The following is a 17,898-nucleotide window of genomic DNA, read 5'->3' as shown; positions in this document are numbered from 1 at the left end:
TCTACCATGCAAATGAAGTTATGTATCAGAACTTAACATCTCTTGCCATTTAATAGCACATCCACATCACTCAATGTCTTATTAAACTTGCTTATCCGAGTCTTATCTGAAACCAAAGTAGTCCTAGCCCAAATTCTCAGAGTGGTGGCTCAGGTTGGCGGAATGCAGAATAACATAACTCTGCGTAGACTCAAATGGTATGGTCACATGCGAAGGATAGATCCTGATTGCATACCCAGAAAAATGTATGATCTGCAGTTAAAATATTCAAGACCAAGAGGGCAGCCAAGAATGCGATATACAGACATGGTGAGAAACGACATTCAGCAACGAGGAGGAGACTGAGACAGCATTGAAGAAAGAGAAAAGTACCAAGACAGATTCGCCGACCCATCATCTAGATGGAACGACGTGGGATATGTATGTGGTGGTGGTGGTGGTGATGATTATTGTTTTAAGAGGAAGTATAACTGGGCAACCATCCTCTATTAACATTAATCAGAGGGAAAAAATGGAAGGGATCTGACGCTTCGAAAAAAAAAAAAGAAGAAAAAAAAGGAATCGGCCAAAGAGAGACAAGGACCATGAAGGGCATGAAAATAGACTCCCTAGTCCTCACAATCCTAATACTGTCTGGGTCGGAAAAGAACAAGAGTTAACCAGTGAAGGTTGGATAGGATAGATGAAAGTGAGGACCCTGGTGCAAGTAAGTGGAAGCAATGCTGAGACTCAGTTAAGGGTCCCGTGATCACCAACCCACACTCCCAAGTACAGAGCCTCTGGGGCCCCTTTTAGTAAGTTCTTACGACAGGCAGGGGATACCGTAGATGTTATTCTATCGCCCCCACCCACAGAAGGACAAATTCTTAGAAATGATAATCCACATCAATTGTTCATTTATGTGCCTGCAGTATGGCAATTGTTGCTTAGAACAGCAAGACAGCAGGATTTTCACCCATTGTTAACATAAATCATAAGTTCTGATCTTACGAAGAATGAGGATATCTGATAAAGGAATCGCCATGAGAGGCATGAAAACAAAAGACTCCTAAGGCCTTGCAAATCTAAATCCATCATGGTTGGAAGAGAACTAATACTGACAAAGGAGAATTTATGGGAAATTGAAACAGAGAAGCCTGAAGTGAGTGAATTAAGTAACCCAAGACCTAATTAGAGCCCCATAGTTGCCGTACCATTGCCCATCAAGTTGCAAGTACTGAGGGATAGAAATATTTAGGTGCTTATCAAACTGTTATGGCATGTTATTTCTGTTGTACAATCCTGAATTCTGCTTCTCAATGTTCTTCTCCGCCTCTCCCTTACCGAGTGCACGGCTTAAATAAGTAGGAAGTATCAGACTCTTTTTTCCTTGCCACTAAAGTAGGCTGAGTAACTCAAGATAAAACATATTTACTTACCAGCATTTCAATTTCTGTTGCTTTGGATTGTTTTTGTACTTGTTATACTTAACCTCTTATGTCGCAAGACATATTGTCATTTTCGTGAATACAGTGATTTGAAATTGGAGCGAGCAGAAGGGCAGCAAGTACATTCGCAATTCAGTTGAAGGTGGATCTGAGCATGCGCGACCTTACGCAAGGCTGAAGGTGACCGGCCGTTCATTTTCTGCTGTTAATTAGAGACCGGTTGCTGAAGTGTTCGGTCAGTTGTTATTGTTGGTTGTCAGAAGGAAAGCTCTGTAATGTCTATCCCACAATCCGATGTTGATAAAAGAAAACAAATTAGCGTTCGTGGAATAGCACAAGTCGAGAATGTGACTACCATAAAGAAATCGTTCAATCGTCATTTACATTATACTCTTGTAAAGGACCGTAATGTTGCAACCCCTAGAGATTATTATTTCGCTCTAGCTCATACAGCGAAAGATCATCTGGTGTCGCGATGGATTCGAACTCAGCAATATTACTATGAAAAGGATCCCAAGGTAAGAAAACTGAGAATAGGTCTATGATAGTTCTACATTTTGCTATAGCAATATTATAATCTGAGTTATAACCAGTTAAGTGATGCATTTTATATGATGAACTTTTCTTCTTGTGTGGAGACACATTTTTACAGTTATAAAAAACCATAAATAGCACAAATGATGTTTTCGTTCAATCACTGGCATTGCTTTGAAATGAGATAAGAATTATTATGTATTAATGTTTCTTGGTGAGTGGACAGGACAGTGTTAAAATATACACAGTACTCTCTTCATTTGCAATTACCGTATTTTTTGGTAAATATTTATGAGGAAAAAATATCTTTTCATAATATCTAACCTCAACGTGCATTATGTTGCCGGTACGGTACTTCACGATATCAAGATCGTGTCAGGTTAGGTTTCCTTGATGTTGATATCCCATTGGTGGTTTCTGATGTTAAATTACACTTGCTCCAGTGCCATTCGAAGTCATTGTGCAAGTCGTTTTGAATGGTGGCGGCAAAGACACATTTGTGCCCTCTGTTTCATATTGACCGTCCACTTGTTTCAGTATCGGAATTGAGTATCGATAATACTGTGCAAGATTTAGTTTCTCGATGAATGAAGACACAAACAAAAAAGTCTTTCAGCTTCCGTGTTCATTTTCGGTATTCCTTTGTAAGTGATGCTAATATTTGCTGCTATTTGTATTAGAGTAGTGGGATTTCTGCACTTTGATACGATCTCGCGACTTAGCCCTTCCATGCACGAAATGTATTTTATTTTTTAAATTTTTGCTATTTGCTTTACATCGCACCGACACAGATAGGTCTTATAGCGACGATGGGATGGGTCTAGTAAGTGGAAGGAAGCGGCCGTGGTCTTAATTAAGGTACAGCCCCGGCATTTGCCTGGTGTGAAAATGGGAAACCTTGGAAAACAGTGGGGCTCGAACCCACAATCTCCCGATTGCTGGATACTGGCCGCACTTAAGCGACTGCAGCTATCGAGCTTGGTAAATGTATTTCCCGTGCCATTAATTTTCTAGTGTAGTGGCTATTGTATATTCATCTTTTACTTATCTGAACAAATGCTCTGATTTAATTTGTCCGCGCATACAAAACAACGAAGAGAATTATTTCAAAGTGAGAAATGAGTTACGTAAATTAGACGGAGCGTGATAGCTGAGTGACGTCTTCCCGATCGTGGTTCGATTCCCGATTAATGCTCGTGGTATTATTGAAATTAAAAAATCACATCCCTCTGGTTCAGATTCCGTGCAAAACTTGTGGTCGCGTGGTTCCAATCTTGGCACCAACATTCACGTAAAACTGTAAGCTCGCGTGTTTTCTTTGTTTCTTTAATTCCATTTACAACAAAGCCTTGATTGGTTTGAAGTTCTTAATGGAAGATAATTATGTGCGCCTTAGGGCTGAAGACTGAACATACATTATACGTGATTCTAATATTGTCATGTGTCTTTCCGGAGAGGCCTGGCGCAGATTTATCGAGTTGACACCCAAGAGCAATCTAATATTCAAAATATACTCAGTCCCCGAATCAGAGGAGTTAACCAGTGAAGGTTAAAATCTCCGTCCCGCCCGGGAACCGAACCTGCGACTCCTTGGGCCAAAGGCCAGCGTGCTAACCGCGGAGCCGGACTATTTGTTATGCGTAATATCGCACGACTTAACTACAATGTGTCTTATGCCGTTTTCGTGTGGTTGGTTGCTACCGGTCATTTGCCTTTCTGCTGTTGCGTAAGAATAGATATTTTATAAATAGAATTTTATATTCTTTACATTTTCAACTGGCAGAAGAATGTATAGTATTACTGTTCGTCTGCTCCTTAGTACTAAAATGTTTTTAATGGCCCTCCATGCTGTTGACTTAGGATTCGATGTCAGTTTGTAATACTATGAGTGTGATTACATTGCGAAATCGGATGGCTAATTATATAGTTGCTTCATTAATTAACCAATTACCGTGTCCCAGTTCTTAAGGAAATAAATGTCCTTTTTTTCTTACACAAGGGAACAATCTCAACTTGACTGAATGGTTAAATACAATACAAGTTTTCGAGAAAGTTTCCTGAATCGAAATATTCAATATTTGCTTCTTTTAGTAGCCAAACGCAGTAAAATTTATACATGAATTTCACTGTAGCTGGTTAGTGGCCATAGGTAAACCAGTGATCAGTCGCGACTGGGATTGGGAAAAGTGTGTGGGACTTAAATTACCGTATAGCATTGTCTCGTACAGTATGTAAAATGGGAAAATCACTCTCAAGATGGTCATAGTTTATTAATACCAAGTACACTCTCAAAAAATATACCAAGAATATACTGTTCGTGAGTTTATTTTATTTTACCACTTGTAAGTTCTTGAACAAAAGAGATGTGCGTCTGCAGTGCGCAATCGTAATGTGCGTCTTGACCGTGGCTTGTATCTGTTTTATCGTCTTGTTGGCTGTCACCGGTCATTTGCCTTTCTGCCATTGCGTAAGAGTAGATCTTGATGTTCAGTGTAAGTGAACGGTAAAAAAATCATCTGAGTGTAGCATTATCAGCGGCAAATCCCCTCCAAAGTCATTGTACTAAATCGATCCTTAAATATGGTACTTTACCTTTTTACGGTTTTCGGAGACGCCTAGGGCCGAAATTTAGTCCCTCAGGAGTCCTTTTACGTGCCAGTAAATCTACCGACACGAGGCTGACGTATTAGAGCACCTTCAGATACCACCAGACTGAGCTAGGATCGAACCTGCCAAGTTGGGGTCAGAAGGCCAGCGCCTCTACCGTCTGGGCAAGCCCGGCAAATATGGTACAGCAGGCAGAATTTTGTAATGACTGTGGCACCTCAGAATGATATTTGTCCCCATGGTAGTGCGTACCCTATAAAAGCTGTTCCTATTACTAGGAATAAGATTACTGCACCTGTTGATCAAGTGTGTACATAGTAAGAACCATAATAATATATACCTCGGCCCACCTGTTCAGTTGACTGAAGCATTTATAATAATTAATAATATGTTAGCCCTTATTTTGGTTGAATGGTAAGCTTTGAGGCCTTCGGTTCAGATGGCACTAGGTTCGATTCCCGTCCGGGTCGGAGATTTTAACAGCATCTGGTTAATTCCTCTGATTCAAGGATGGTGCTGATGTCTAATGTATGTCCCAATACACACACACATACACATACACACCCCTACCAACCACCACAGGAGCATGCTATCGTGGATACATCCCTCCACATAGGGGAGGGTATCTGGCCTTACAATAGGGCTAAGTCCACCCAGGTTTGAGAAAAGCAAAGTAGAATAAGTTGTACCCAGGATTGTTCCGTCTTTCCTTTTTTTTTTTTCTTTACATCGCACCGACACAGATAGGTCTTGTGGCGACGATGGGACAGGAAAGGCCTGGGAATGGGAAGGAAGTGGCCGTGGCCTTAATTAAGGTACAGTCCCAGCATTTGCCTGGTGTGAAAATGGGAAACCACGGAAAACCATAGGGCTGCCGACAGTGGGGTTCGAACCCACTATCTCCCGGATGCGAACTCACAGCTGCGCGCCCATGACCGCACGGCCAACTCGCCCGGTCGTCTTTCCTTTTGCAGCGGACGTTAATCATGTAACGTAGTTTAGTTTTCTCATCTTTCTTACATTACATAATTACCTTTGTCGGATTTTTTTTTTTTTTTTTTTTTTTTCTGTTTGGTCGATGTATAACGTGTATCCCAAATTGAAAGGTTTGTTGAATGTAAGGGGACGATTGAAGTATCCCGTACCTTGTTTGGTATTCTCCAGCAATCCTCCCGAGTGCTCTCAGTCAAGTGAACCCGAGCTGAGACTGGCGTTATTTTCACTTACTTTCTCTCCTACTCAGTTCTTGTCATGTGGCCCGGCAGTGTTAGAAGAGGTCAACACTCTGCGGTGTCATTCAGCATCAGCATATCCGACCCTTTTATGATCCATCACTCATTCACTGCGGCATCATGATTTCATTATTACATTGCTCATCATTAGTGAAGCACATCAGCTCATATAATGGCATGAATGAATGAATAGTAAGGTAAGGGTTATTCTGCCCGAAGGCAGGTCCGAACCTCCGCAGAGGTGTTCCTGAGCCGGAGTTTTCGTGCGGTAGGGTGGCCAGTTCCTTTCCGCTCCTCCATTCCCTTACCCCCCACCAACAGCGCGTGGCAACCCATCCAACTCCTGACCACGCCCAATGTTGCTTAACTTCGGAGATCTCACGGGATCCGGTGTTTCAACACGGCTACGGCCGTTGGCAATGAATGAATGAATAAATATCTATATATAAAATAAGAGTTTTGTCTGTAGGCTACATTGCTCAGAATTTGAAAAGAATGGTATTTCTGTATCCGTCATGACCACAGTAACAAGAAAATGCATTTCTTACTTTTCCGTAATTTCTGTCTGTCTGTCTATATGTATGTACACGCATCACGAGAAAACGGCCGAAGAGGATTTAATGAAAATCGGTATGTAAAGTCGGGGAATGAGCCACTACATTTAGGTTATAAATAATTTTATTCACGCTAAGTGAAACGGTAAATTAGGAGAAGGCCTGAAATTTAATTCTCAAAATTTATGTTATGAGTGGTCCTATCGATAAATACTACATAACTGAAGTTATATAGAATTAAATTCCGATCATTTATGTATACATTTTTACCGTACCGGTTATGATAACAGATATTCATGAATTTGTTAGTGAACTGAGATTTTTCCGACTCATCGGGCACTCTATGAAACAGATAAGTAAAAGGACATAGTTTTGATCCTGGGATTTTAAACTATTCGTCCCCCTCCCCCTCCTGAAATTAAAGAGTGTTCCACGGCTGTCTGTGGCCTGGTCATTCCAGCTCTGGAACTTTGGACTGTTAGATCGTCAGCGTAGTACTATTCGTTAAAAGTGAGAACATTTGTGGCTTCTTCATTTGATCGAGTATTTCATATGATAGCATTGCTTTTAATTGCGACATTTCCTACTGGCGTCATTGTAATGACCTATGCTGATTTCAATTGGGAAAACCACTAAGACAGTCTTTCTGAAGATGTAAACAGGCACGTGGAGTGTGAGTGTCTGCCATTGTAATGAAAACTCCCCAACTTTATTGTGACATGGAAGGCAAGAGGGCCTAGCATTACAATGAAAATTCCCTAACCCAGTCTTCACATAAGAAAAGACGTTTGGTGACTTCCTCGTCGCGTTTCTAGGTTAATGTTCAGAGCTATTCAATTTAATACAGTCTTACTCACATGTACAATACCTAATCTAGAATTATTCTATATGCAATGTAGAATTCCGTAGCGAAGCACGGGCACTTCAGCTAGTAAATAAATAAATAATAAATAAGTAAAATACAAGCATACGTCACAAACGAACTTACGGATGACAGCAAACAGAAACTTTAAGCTTTCAAGTTACACATACAGTATATGCATGAGCAAAATCATGATTGGAGAATGAGATTGCTTCGAAATGGAATACACAAGACTGATAAGTAGGGCCCGGATTCTTATGTAATTACATATTCCATTCCTTGTAGAGAACTGAAAATTAGAAATGTCGGCGATTTGTGGTTGTGTTCTGGTTATACCAGTGTTTCATGTTACATATTTTTACATGTGCTTAGTAATATTACATATTTTCACATATTATGTGAAGACTGTAACAGTTTTGTACATATTTAGGCAATGATTCAAAAATTTTAAAAATGTGTCAGCTCGTTTAATTTTCAGACTAGAGTGAAATAATAGGTGATTTCATGTTATAGATTGTTTCAGTTGCTAAAGTTGGCTTTAAAATTACAATATTTTGAAATTGTAATTTCTAAACTTTTTTTCTTCTGCAAAATGTAGTAGGGGTACCGTAGGTCCGAGTGCCTCAACTGAAAAAAAAAAAAAAAAAAAAAAAAAAAAAAAAAAATCTGAGAGTTAAGAGTTTCTAACAAACTCCATGCAGTCATGAAACGAAATTCAGGTTATTTGTCTCTATCTATCTCTTTGCAAGATGGTTAGTGATGAATAAGATGAGCCCCCGGAAGATATTTTAACTAGCTAGTTTTATCTTTCAAAACATGCACTGGTAAATTCCTGCGATGTTGATCATCATCATTAACACTAATCATAGAAAAGAAAAGCCGCTCAGGTTCTTCGAAGAATAAATTAACCGGTGTCGGCTAAAGAAAGGGAAGGACATGTGTGGAAATGAAATCGTCCCTAGGTTTCACAAAAATAATCTCGGGTTCGGAAAAGAACAAGAGTTGATCAAGTTAATGGTGCACGTGTATAAAATACACGTTTAACTTCGTGCAAGGAGGCTTGGGTTGTCCGTATCGATAGTTCGGTGTATTTCGTGTGTGAAGTCGTGTCTGTGTATAATCTCAGAGCTTGAGACTGAACGTAAACACAGCTTATGATTGAAAATGAAAATCCACAGTCTGTTTATAGTCCTTCGACCGGGTCAGGAATGGAATGAATGAACCCCCCCCCCCCTCCCAACTAGCGGCGAGGATAGTAACTGTGCCGGCTGCCGAAGCCTGTCGCACTCCTCTGGGGCAATGATTAATGAATGACAGATGAGATGGAATGATATTGGAGAGTGTTGCTGGAATGAAATATGACAGGGAAAACTGGAGTACCCGGAGAAAAACCTGTCCCGCCTCCGTTTCGTCCAGCACAAATCTCACATGGAGTGACTGGGATTTGAACCACGGAACCCAACTGTGAGAGGCCGGCGCGCTGCCGCCTGAGCTTATGATTGATAAGTACAAATGGGTGAACAGGTTAGTAGTCAATAAAAGTGTGTTAAATTTCCTTCTGGGGCAATGAAATGATTATAAATATGTCTTTCGGTAAATGAAACTCTAAATAATAACTATTAATTTATTTGCATCTGACGAATCGTTTTCGAGAGACATCTGTATGGAATTTGGAGTCGACAAATGTAGGATTCAGTGCATCGAAAGGGGAAAACAGACTCAGGGCCAATGAAACTGTCGCCAATGAAATCGTCAGGTTTCTAGAGTATGATGATAAAAGAGTCTTCTCTGCGTCTTTGTCATGGCTGTCCATCAATATTTCACATCCCAGTCTACACGGTTGCTAGGTAACAACGCGTCACAAATTTTGTATCGGGTAAGATCGTGACGCAAATTTTCAGATGACTCCCAGCCATAAGACATATTCATGTCAACAACAACAAAACATCAGCCTACATTTAACTCGCCGATTATTCGATGTCTGTGATGGTTAACATTACATAAATGTAAACAAGAATATATTCTTAAACACTAGCTTTTATTAGCCTCAATGAGACATCTGATCAGTTACGACTGGGCTCCTCGCGTGGAAATGTGCGGGCGGCTATGGCCGTATTTGCGCGTGGACTGTTCTGGCTGGTTAACAGCGTTTTAGCAGTTTTACATTTTACTATCACGAATTTCTTCATGGATTCCCACTGCTCTGTAGAGTATGTGACTTCTGACTTGGAGGTGCGAATTCGATTCTCGGATTTGGCAAGGACTTCAAGATGTCATATATGTATTTGGTAGGGATTTGCCTTGCGAGACCGATTACAGTAGGACATTGCGTGTTGCTCAAATAACATGATTATCATTAATAAAAGCGAAAAAAAATCCTGCTCATTATTTGCACTCATTACCAACTGCATTCAAATGAAATTAATTTGTACATTCTCTGACTTCAGGTGGTTTGCACTTCAGCGGTAACCAACCCTGTGGTCCTCGTCCTCGACCTTTCTCACTTCGCTATGTATCAAGACTCCCTGGGATACAGAATAGATATGGTATCTAAACTGATGTATGTATAATAGTAATTGTTTGGGGCTAGGATTTGTAAGGAAGTGGGCGTGGCCCATTTGCTGGGTACCTTCACGATTAAAAGATAAAGTGAGGAAATCACAGAGCAGTACTTCCAGGATGGAATTTAAATTCACATCTTATCTAGCCTAACTTGTTAGGTCAGGCTAATGGTAGTGGCGATTCTTGTTCTAAGCAAAAGAACGGTGCAATTTTGTATGCTCCTAGGATGGATTTTGGTTGTGCTCCCATATAAGGCAATAATCACTACCGCCATCGCCACTCCTAACACTAATCATAGGATGAAAAAGAAGAGATCTGACCCTTTATAGATATCCAAGTCCGACTCGTCAGCGTACTGGCCTTCGGTTCAGAGGGTCCCGGGTTCGATTCCCGGCCGGGTCGGGGAATTTAACCTTAATTGGTTAATTCCTACGGCACGGGGGCTGGGTGTATGTGTCGTCTTCATCATAATTTCATCCTCATCACGACGCGCAGGTCGCCTACGGGAGTCAAATAGAAAGACCTGCACCTTGGCGAGCCGAACCCGTCCTGGGATATCCCGGCACTAAAAAGCCATACGACATTTCATTTTTTTTTTCATATATATCCAAGATATGGGTTAAATGAAGGGAAAGACCTTCAAAGATGGTGAAATCAAAGACTCTAGGCCTCGCAGTAGGGTAAGAAGGGAACATGAGTTAGCAAAGGGAAGTTGGGTATATGAAATATGAAAGTGAGAGGCGTGGCACAAGTACACGTGCGTGCAAAAAATCTGGCCCATATAGAAACGGCGATTTAGGTTGGTAATGATGTCTAACCGCCCTGCCTTCTCCAGTTTCAACCTTATTTATTTCTCCTCTTGCATGCTTCTAATAATATGATTGACAAGTTACTCGCCTCCCTTCGAAAGATAAGTATTTCTCACCCCTCTATAATCATATTACATTGGGCTTGTCCACCTCTCCTATTTATTCCAATCATGGCAAATTTCAGTAAGGGAGGCTGTTTCTGACACCCGCTCCCCGCCCCCTTCGTTTCACAACACGGCGTAACGCAGTTCATAGGTTTATTTTTGTTTCTCCGGATTTCTTTCGGACCAGTTAGAGAACCGCCAGTGCACACTCAAGTTTCGGCCCCTTTCAAAGTCATCTCCGTACAGGCCATGAACACCCGGGGGGGGGGGGGGGAAGGTAAACGCTTCCACTTTTCGTAATCTCAGCACTTGGTGGGGGCCGATGACCTTAGATGTTAGGCCCCTTTAAACAACAAGCAGAATAATCAAGCACTTGGTGGGTCGCCCGGCCGCTTTTGCCCTCAGGAATTAACCTGGTACTTTTGGTGTAGGCTGACTGAACCTTAGGATCATATGCACCTCCGGAAGTGAGCAAGTTTCGCTTCCTGGAGATCATTTTAACTACCTAAGCCTGAGTAAACACTTTCCTCCAAATTTCTTTAATTCCTGGCAGAATCGGATCAACAGTGAGGGAAGTTTGTATTCTAACACAGGCCACATCGATGAATAGAAGTAATTTAAAGAAATTCGATATTAATGTTCCACATGCACTGCTTCTTTCATAATTTGGTTGTGTCAGTAAACGCATATTCTTTGCTGAGCCGTATTTCTCCTGGTCGATGTGAGTTTACGCTCTGTTATAACCTGTAGTGTACACACCTCTGATAGACTGGTTTTCTTGTTTGCAGTCGAGCGCAATGGGTAACTCTCCTTGAATTGTCACGGTGACCCACATTTATGCAATGATCCGTTCGGTCATTGCTCCGTTCAGAGTAACTAAGGATACTTCACTATAGAGTGCATTCCCTCTAATAGGAGCAACTGCATGTTGTATTTTGTTACTTTGCAGATAATTCGTCATACAGTATTACCTCCTTAGTCCTCAGGTTAATCGTGTATGTAGCATTATATTATTACAAATCCAAGGTAGGACAGTTTTGTTTTCAGACAATAACGACTTTCCACGTCCATTCTGAATGTAGTAATTCCACTTTTACATGCAGTACGTTTACGGACTCGTAAGTTAGTGGAGGCTGTTCCGTAGTACAGAACATTAGCTGTAACCAATACCTAGCCATACATACTATATGGACGGGGGCCCACTCATCCCCTTCTCACACACACTGCTCTATTGACTAATTATGTGACTTCTGACTTCGAGGTCCGAGTTCAATTCCCAGGGATGCCAAGGACTTCCAGACGCCATATATGGATTTGGTAGGGATTTCCCGGCTGTGTGAGACCAATTTCCAGTAGGGAATTACTTTTTACAATTTGCTTTACGTCGCACCGGTACGAATAGGTGTTATGACGACGATGGAATAGGAAAGGGCTAAGAGTAGGAAGGAAACGACCGTGGCCTGGTGTGAAAATGAGAAATCACGAAAAACCATCTTCAGGGCTGCCGACAGTGGGGTTCGAACTCACTGCCTTCCGAATGCAAGCTGATAGCTACGTGACCCAGAAATTACGTGTAGTTGTTCCAGATGGAAGAATGGAAAGGGGATTGATCGACCCACACTGTCTCAGAATGTCTGCTCGTTGTATCCCTTTCTAAAGGTAGGTGTTATTCAGTTCACCTACGTGCAGGTGTTTTTATAGTACGAAACGTTACGTAAACACACCGGAACGATGATTGCGATGTCCGCTGATATAACGAACCAACAGCAAAAGCATCTTCTTCCCTGGCCTTTTCCCTGTAATCTGGCCCAGACATTAAAGTGAATTAAGTCCTATTTTACAGCCAGGTGCTCTTCCTGACGCCAAGCCTATGTGAAGAGATGTATTTACTGTGGTGATGATTACTGTTTTAAGATGAAGTACTACTGGGCAGCCATCCTCTATTAATACTAATCAGAGATGAAAATGGAAAAGGGCCCGACACTTCGAAAAATGAAGGTATCGGCAAAAGAAAGGAAAGGGCCGCCAACTGACGTGTAAATGAAAGACTCCCTAGACCTCGAAAACCTAATACCGTCAGGGTCGGAACAAGAATTGACCAAGGAAGGTCGGGTAGGGAAAACGAAATCGAGGATCTTAACACAAGTAAGTGGAAGCAGTGGCAGAACTCAGCTAAGGGCTCCGTGATCGCCAACGCTCGCTCCCAAGTCACCCCCTGTGGGTCGGGGCTGTAGAATAACACCGACGGTATCCCCTGCCTGTCGTAAGAGGCGACTGAAAGGGGCCCCAGGGACTCTCAACTTGGGAGCATGGGTTGGTGACCACGGGCCCTGAGTCCTGGCATTGCTTCCACGCACTTGTACCATGCTCCTTACTTTCATCTATCCTATCCGACCTTCCTTGGTCAACTCTTGTTCTTTTCCGACCCCGACGATGTTAGGTATCGAGGCCTAGGGAGTCTTTCATTTTCACGCCCTTCGAGACCCTTGTCTTTCTTTGGCCGATACATTCTTTTTTCGAAGTGTCGGATCCCTTCCATTTTTTCTCTCTGATTAGTGTTGTATAGATGATGGTTGCCTAGTTGTACTTCCTCTTAAACCCATAATCACCACCACCATCCCAAGTCAAGAGCCCATGGGACCCCTGTTAGTCGCCTTTTACGACAGACAGGGGATACCGTGGATGTTATTCTACCGCCCCCACCACAGGGGGAAGATGCATTTACTATTGAGAGTTTCCGTTGTGATACAATGTATTACGACGATCACAGACAACCAGCCCCGACCTAGAGGAAGCAGTGGCAGGATTCAGCTAATGGCTCCGTGATCGCCAACGCACGCTCCCAAGTCACCCCCTGTGGGTCGGGGCTGTAGAATAACACCGACGGTATCCTCTGCCTGTCGTAAGAGGCGACTGAAAGGGGCCCCAGGGACTCTCAACTTGGGAGCATGGGTTGGTGACCACGGGGCCTGAGTCCTGGCATTGCTTCAACGCACTTGTACCAGGCTCCTTACTTTCATCTATCCTATCCGACCTTCCTTGGTCAACCAAATGCGGTCATAAGAACTGCAGGTCACTACGCTGCCACTGAGCTGGACAACCCACAGTAAAAGCAAGAACTTGTATTTGGACGGAGGGGGGGGGGCAGGAAAAAGCTCGAGTCTTGTTCTGATATGACTGCTGCTACCATAATTTGGTTGTTGTATGCAGGATTTCTCTTCGTCGAAATGAGTTTACGCTCTGTTGCGTGCTCACATTTGACGGACTGATTTTCTTGTTAGCAGTCGAGCGCAATGGGCAACTCTCCTTGAATTGCCGCGGTGACTAGAATACTGTATGTGTTGGTCTGTAAATTATCAGTTATTTTTTGTGTCGAAGCGTTCGCTGGTTCCAGTGTGTCCTCTGGACAATAACTCGGGGACTCCCACTAGGTGGGGGTGGTAGAATACATCTACGTTAACCGAGCAAGTTGGCTGCGCGCGCTGTGTGGATGTTAGCTTGCATTCGGGAGGTGGTGAGTGCGAACTTCGCTGTCGGCAACACTGGAGACGGTTTTCCCAGTTTCATATCAAGCAAATACTGCGATTACCGGGCGAGTTGGCCGTGCGGTTAGGGACGCGCAGCTGTGAGCTTGCATCCGGGAGATAGTGGGTTCGAATCCCACTGTCGGCAGCCCTGAAGATGGTTTTCTGTGGTTTCCCATTTTCAAAATAGGCAAATGCTGGGGACGTACCTTAATTAAGGCCACGGCCGCTTCCTTCCCAGTCCTAGCCCTTTCCTATCCTATCGACGCCATAAGACCTATCTGTGTTGGTGCGACGTAAAGCAAGTAGAAAAAAAAACTGCGATTGTACCTTAAAGCCACAATCGCTTCTTTCCCCGTCCTAGCCCTAGACATGTCTCTGTTAGTGCGACGTAAAATCAATAGTAAAATATAGTTTTTCCACCTCTACTACTGTTAGAGGGCAGAGTACCTGCTTGCGTCAGCGTGACTAGGCTCAGTTCCGTCAGGTGTACAGTGTGTTGCTTGTGAATACTCGGACTTAGGTATGTTTTCCGTTTGGGTAGTAACACGCTGTCACCGTAGCATGCGGCGTGTTCGTCATTAGCTGTTTATCTTTCCGAGTGTCCAAAGATACCAGCTACTAACAGTACAGTAAGTATAGTGTTATTACATTGTTTGTTCCCTTCCTTCTCCCCGGACTTTACGGCCCCAGATGCCTACATAATTATAGGACATGCGGAAAGAATCAGTTTCTTCTGCAACATATGGTTTTCAGATGAAAGGCATATTCTTCTTGATGGCTACATAAACCGACGAACAACAGCTCTTTTAATTATGTTTTTATTAGGGTTTGAATGGCCTGATGTAATATTACAGAAACACTTTGGTGCGCCGTGTCGGGTCATGGAATATTGGACCTCTTATTTCGTCAAGGATGCTGCACAGAATCCAAATACATTGGACCAAGTAGTCCACAGAGACCTCATTATCACCCCCATTCCGTTGGGATTTGCGCCGTTTTCATTTCGCTAGAAACTTACCCCTTCAACGACAATGGATGCAACAAGAGGGAGCTACAACCCACGCCGCAGGGGAGTCACTTAAAAAAGATATATGTATTATGCACCAGTGGCGTTCGGCCTCGGAAGACTATGCGGTCAGTATTTACACAGTGAAAGAGCATGCAGTACGTATATAGATCTTCGTGGTTGAAATGGAATCATAACTTATAACTTAATCCTGCAGTCTGATAAATATTGTGAAAATACAGCGCGTAATTGTGGAGATAGGTTTAATAAGATGATGACAGTTGAGGTTGACAATAGAGTGCTTAACTTCACTAGAGAAGAGTGTGGATGGTTCTGCTGTTGAGGGAATCACGTACCCGTCTACAATGGCACTTTGGAAACCGCCTAATGCCTCGCAGAACTCCATTCCCGTACCTTTTCTTGTCCCCGGATCTCACGGCCCCAGGTGCGTTCATAACTATAGGACATGTGGAAAGAATCGATTACAAGACAGATGACCCACCTACATTCCCGAATTACGCGATAAGATAACGCAATTTGTGTGTCCTTACACAAACTTCGTTCTCCAACATGTTCTATACTATTCAGAAACGTTATAATTATGAACAGTGTGTGACACATGATGGTGCACATTTTGTACACATACTGTACCAACGCATTTAAATAACATTTCAGTGTAGTCCGTATTGCCGCACCACGAACCTACTACGCTGGCGTAGCAGGGGGAGAGGTGATACTCCCACGTGGCGCGTCCCAGGTGGCGGATAGGGGGTCCTAACCGGCTTGTCGGCGGACTTGGGGGAAATAAAATACCACTCACGGACCAAACACACAACCTCCTGTGGGTGGGGACGCAGATGAAGAATACACCCACGGTATCCCCTGCCTGTCGTAATAGGCGACTAAAAGGGGCGACCAAGATATGATTGTATTAGAACCATGAAACTACTTGTGATTATTACAGTACCACCACGCGGGAAACACCATGCGTCGCTTTTACTTGCGTGTAGTACCACTGTATTAGGTACCAAATAGGTTTTTGATTAGTAGCACGCAGGAGTACCGTGCGGTCAGCCCTACCCCTCCCCCCCCCCTCCTCCACTTAAGAGTGCACTGTCGGCTTTTACAGTACCTGTGATTCGTACCATTATATGAGCGACACCATGGGTGAGCGACACAATCGTTCTGGCTTGCCTATGATTAGTACCCACTATATGAGGAACACCACGGGATAGTACGAGTCCCTGTGGTTAGTACACTATGTGATGAACACCATAGGTTTGCGTTGCCTGTAAATGGCGCCGCAATGTGCGAAACACCATAGGTCTGTATTACATGTGCGAATTTCTTTACCTGTGAGTAGTACCATAATGTGTGGAATACCGCGAGTCTACGCTACTTTTGATTAGTACCACACCATGACAAATACCATGGTTCTCCTTTCCTGGCGATAAATACCATTATGAGGGGCCGATGACTTGGATTTTGGACCCCTTTAGACTGCAAGCATCATCGATTCAGTAACATGCTATAGACGCCGTCCCTTGGTCAGTAATACTATTGTTTTACGTCGGTTTCTGTGAATGTGAGGCACTGCGGGTCGGATCCACTGATTGTTTTAAATTCATATCCATCCATTCATTCTTCGTCCTCGCGTTCTGAATTCTGGTCATTGGAGGATTTTGGACTTTTAATTTGTCATCACATTTCGTCTCATTTCATACCATTAGGGGCCTACAGTGTCAACAGCCAAGTGATGGTGCTTGCTTGTACTTGGAGGCAAAACAACGAGATATTCTGCTCCGTCCAACATTAATCAAAGGAGTAATTGAACAGGCTCAAGACCTCGCTGGTTGTATCGGCTGAAGGAAAAAATGGGCCGTGAAAGGAGGGGAAATGTAAGACGCCGTAGGTCTGAGACTCAATTCCCTGTGGGTGGCTGCGGTAGAATACATCCTCTGTCTGTCGTAAGAAGTGATTGAAAGGGAGTGTCGGGGCTCTCAACTTGGTGGTTTATCGACCACGGTTTCTATACCTGAGTCTAGCAGCATTGCTTCCACTTACTTGTGCAAGTCTCCTCGCTGCTATCTATCCTATCTGACCTCCTTTGGTGAACTCTTGTTCGTTTCCGACTTCGACGGTATTAGATTTGCGAGACCCGGATTGTTTCATCTTCATGCACTTCGTAGCCGTTCCCTTTCTTTTGTCGGCATGTTCGTTCTTCGAAGTGTCGGACCTCTTTCTTTTTTCTGTTCTCGTTATTGTTAATAGAGGATGGTTGCACTTTCTCTTAAAACTATAATCACCACCACGATTACAGACCCAACATAGTAGGAATAGGGAGAAAACAAGTGATCAAGGGAGGTCGTACAGGAGTAATAATAATATTGGTTTTACGTTCCACTAAGTCTGCGATTTTCGGAGACGCCGGGAAGCCGGAGTTTTATCCCACAGGAGTTCTCTTACGTGCTGGTAAATCTACTGATACGGGGCTGGAATGCCACCGGACTGATCCGGGATCGAACCTGCTAGATTGGGCTCAGAAACCTAGCACCGTCCGACGGTCCGAGTCTCTCAGCTCGTACTGAAAAGGGTATAATGCTACACTTGGATGGACCTAATGATCGCTAAACGTTCCAGAGCTGTCAGCCCCTGGGTGGTAACAACATTGCCA

The 17,898-nt window shown here is 43.2% G+C and overlaps 1 protein-coding gene across 1 annotated transcript in view; it reads left to right on the top strand.

The window, feature by feature from the left end:
- Positions 1–1,455: 1,455 nt before the first annotated feature.
- Glyp (glycogen phosphorylase) overlaps positions 1,456–17,898 on the top strand; it is a 156,065-nt gene continuing 139,622 nt past the window's right edge. Inside the window, exon 1 of the mRNA XM_067153980.2 lies at positions 1,456–1,945. Within this exon, the coding sequence (XP_067010081.2) occupies positions 1,703–1,945 (243 nt within the window). The 5' untranslated portion in view covers positions 1,456–1,702. The remainder of the gene's footprint in view (positions 1,946–17,898) is intronic.

Source organism: Anabrus simplex, chromosome 9 (assembly GCF_040414725.1).
Source record: "Anabrus simplex isolate iqAnaSimp1 chromosome 9, ASM4041472v1, whole genome shotgun sequence".
Taxonomy (NCBI): Eukaryota; Metazoa; Arthropoda; class Insecta; order Orthoptera; family Tettigoniidae; genus Anabrus; species Anabrus simplex.
The sequence above is the reverse complement of the archived record's forward strand: the minus strand, read 5'-3'. Positions and strand labels throughout refer to the sequence as shown.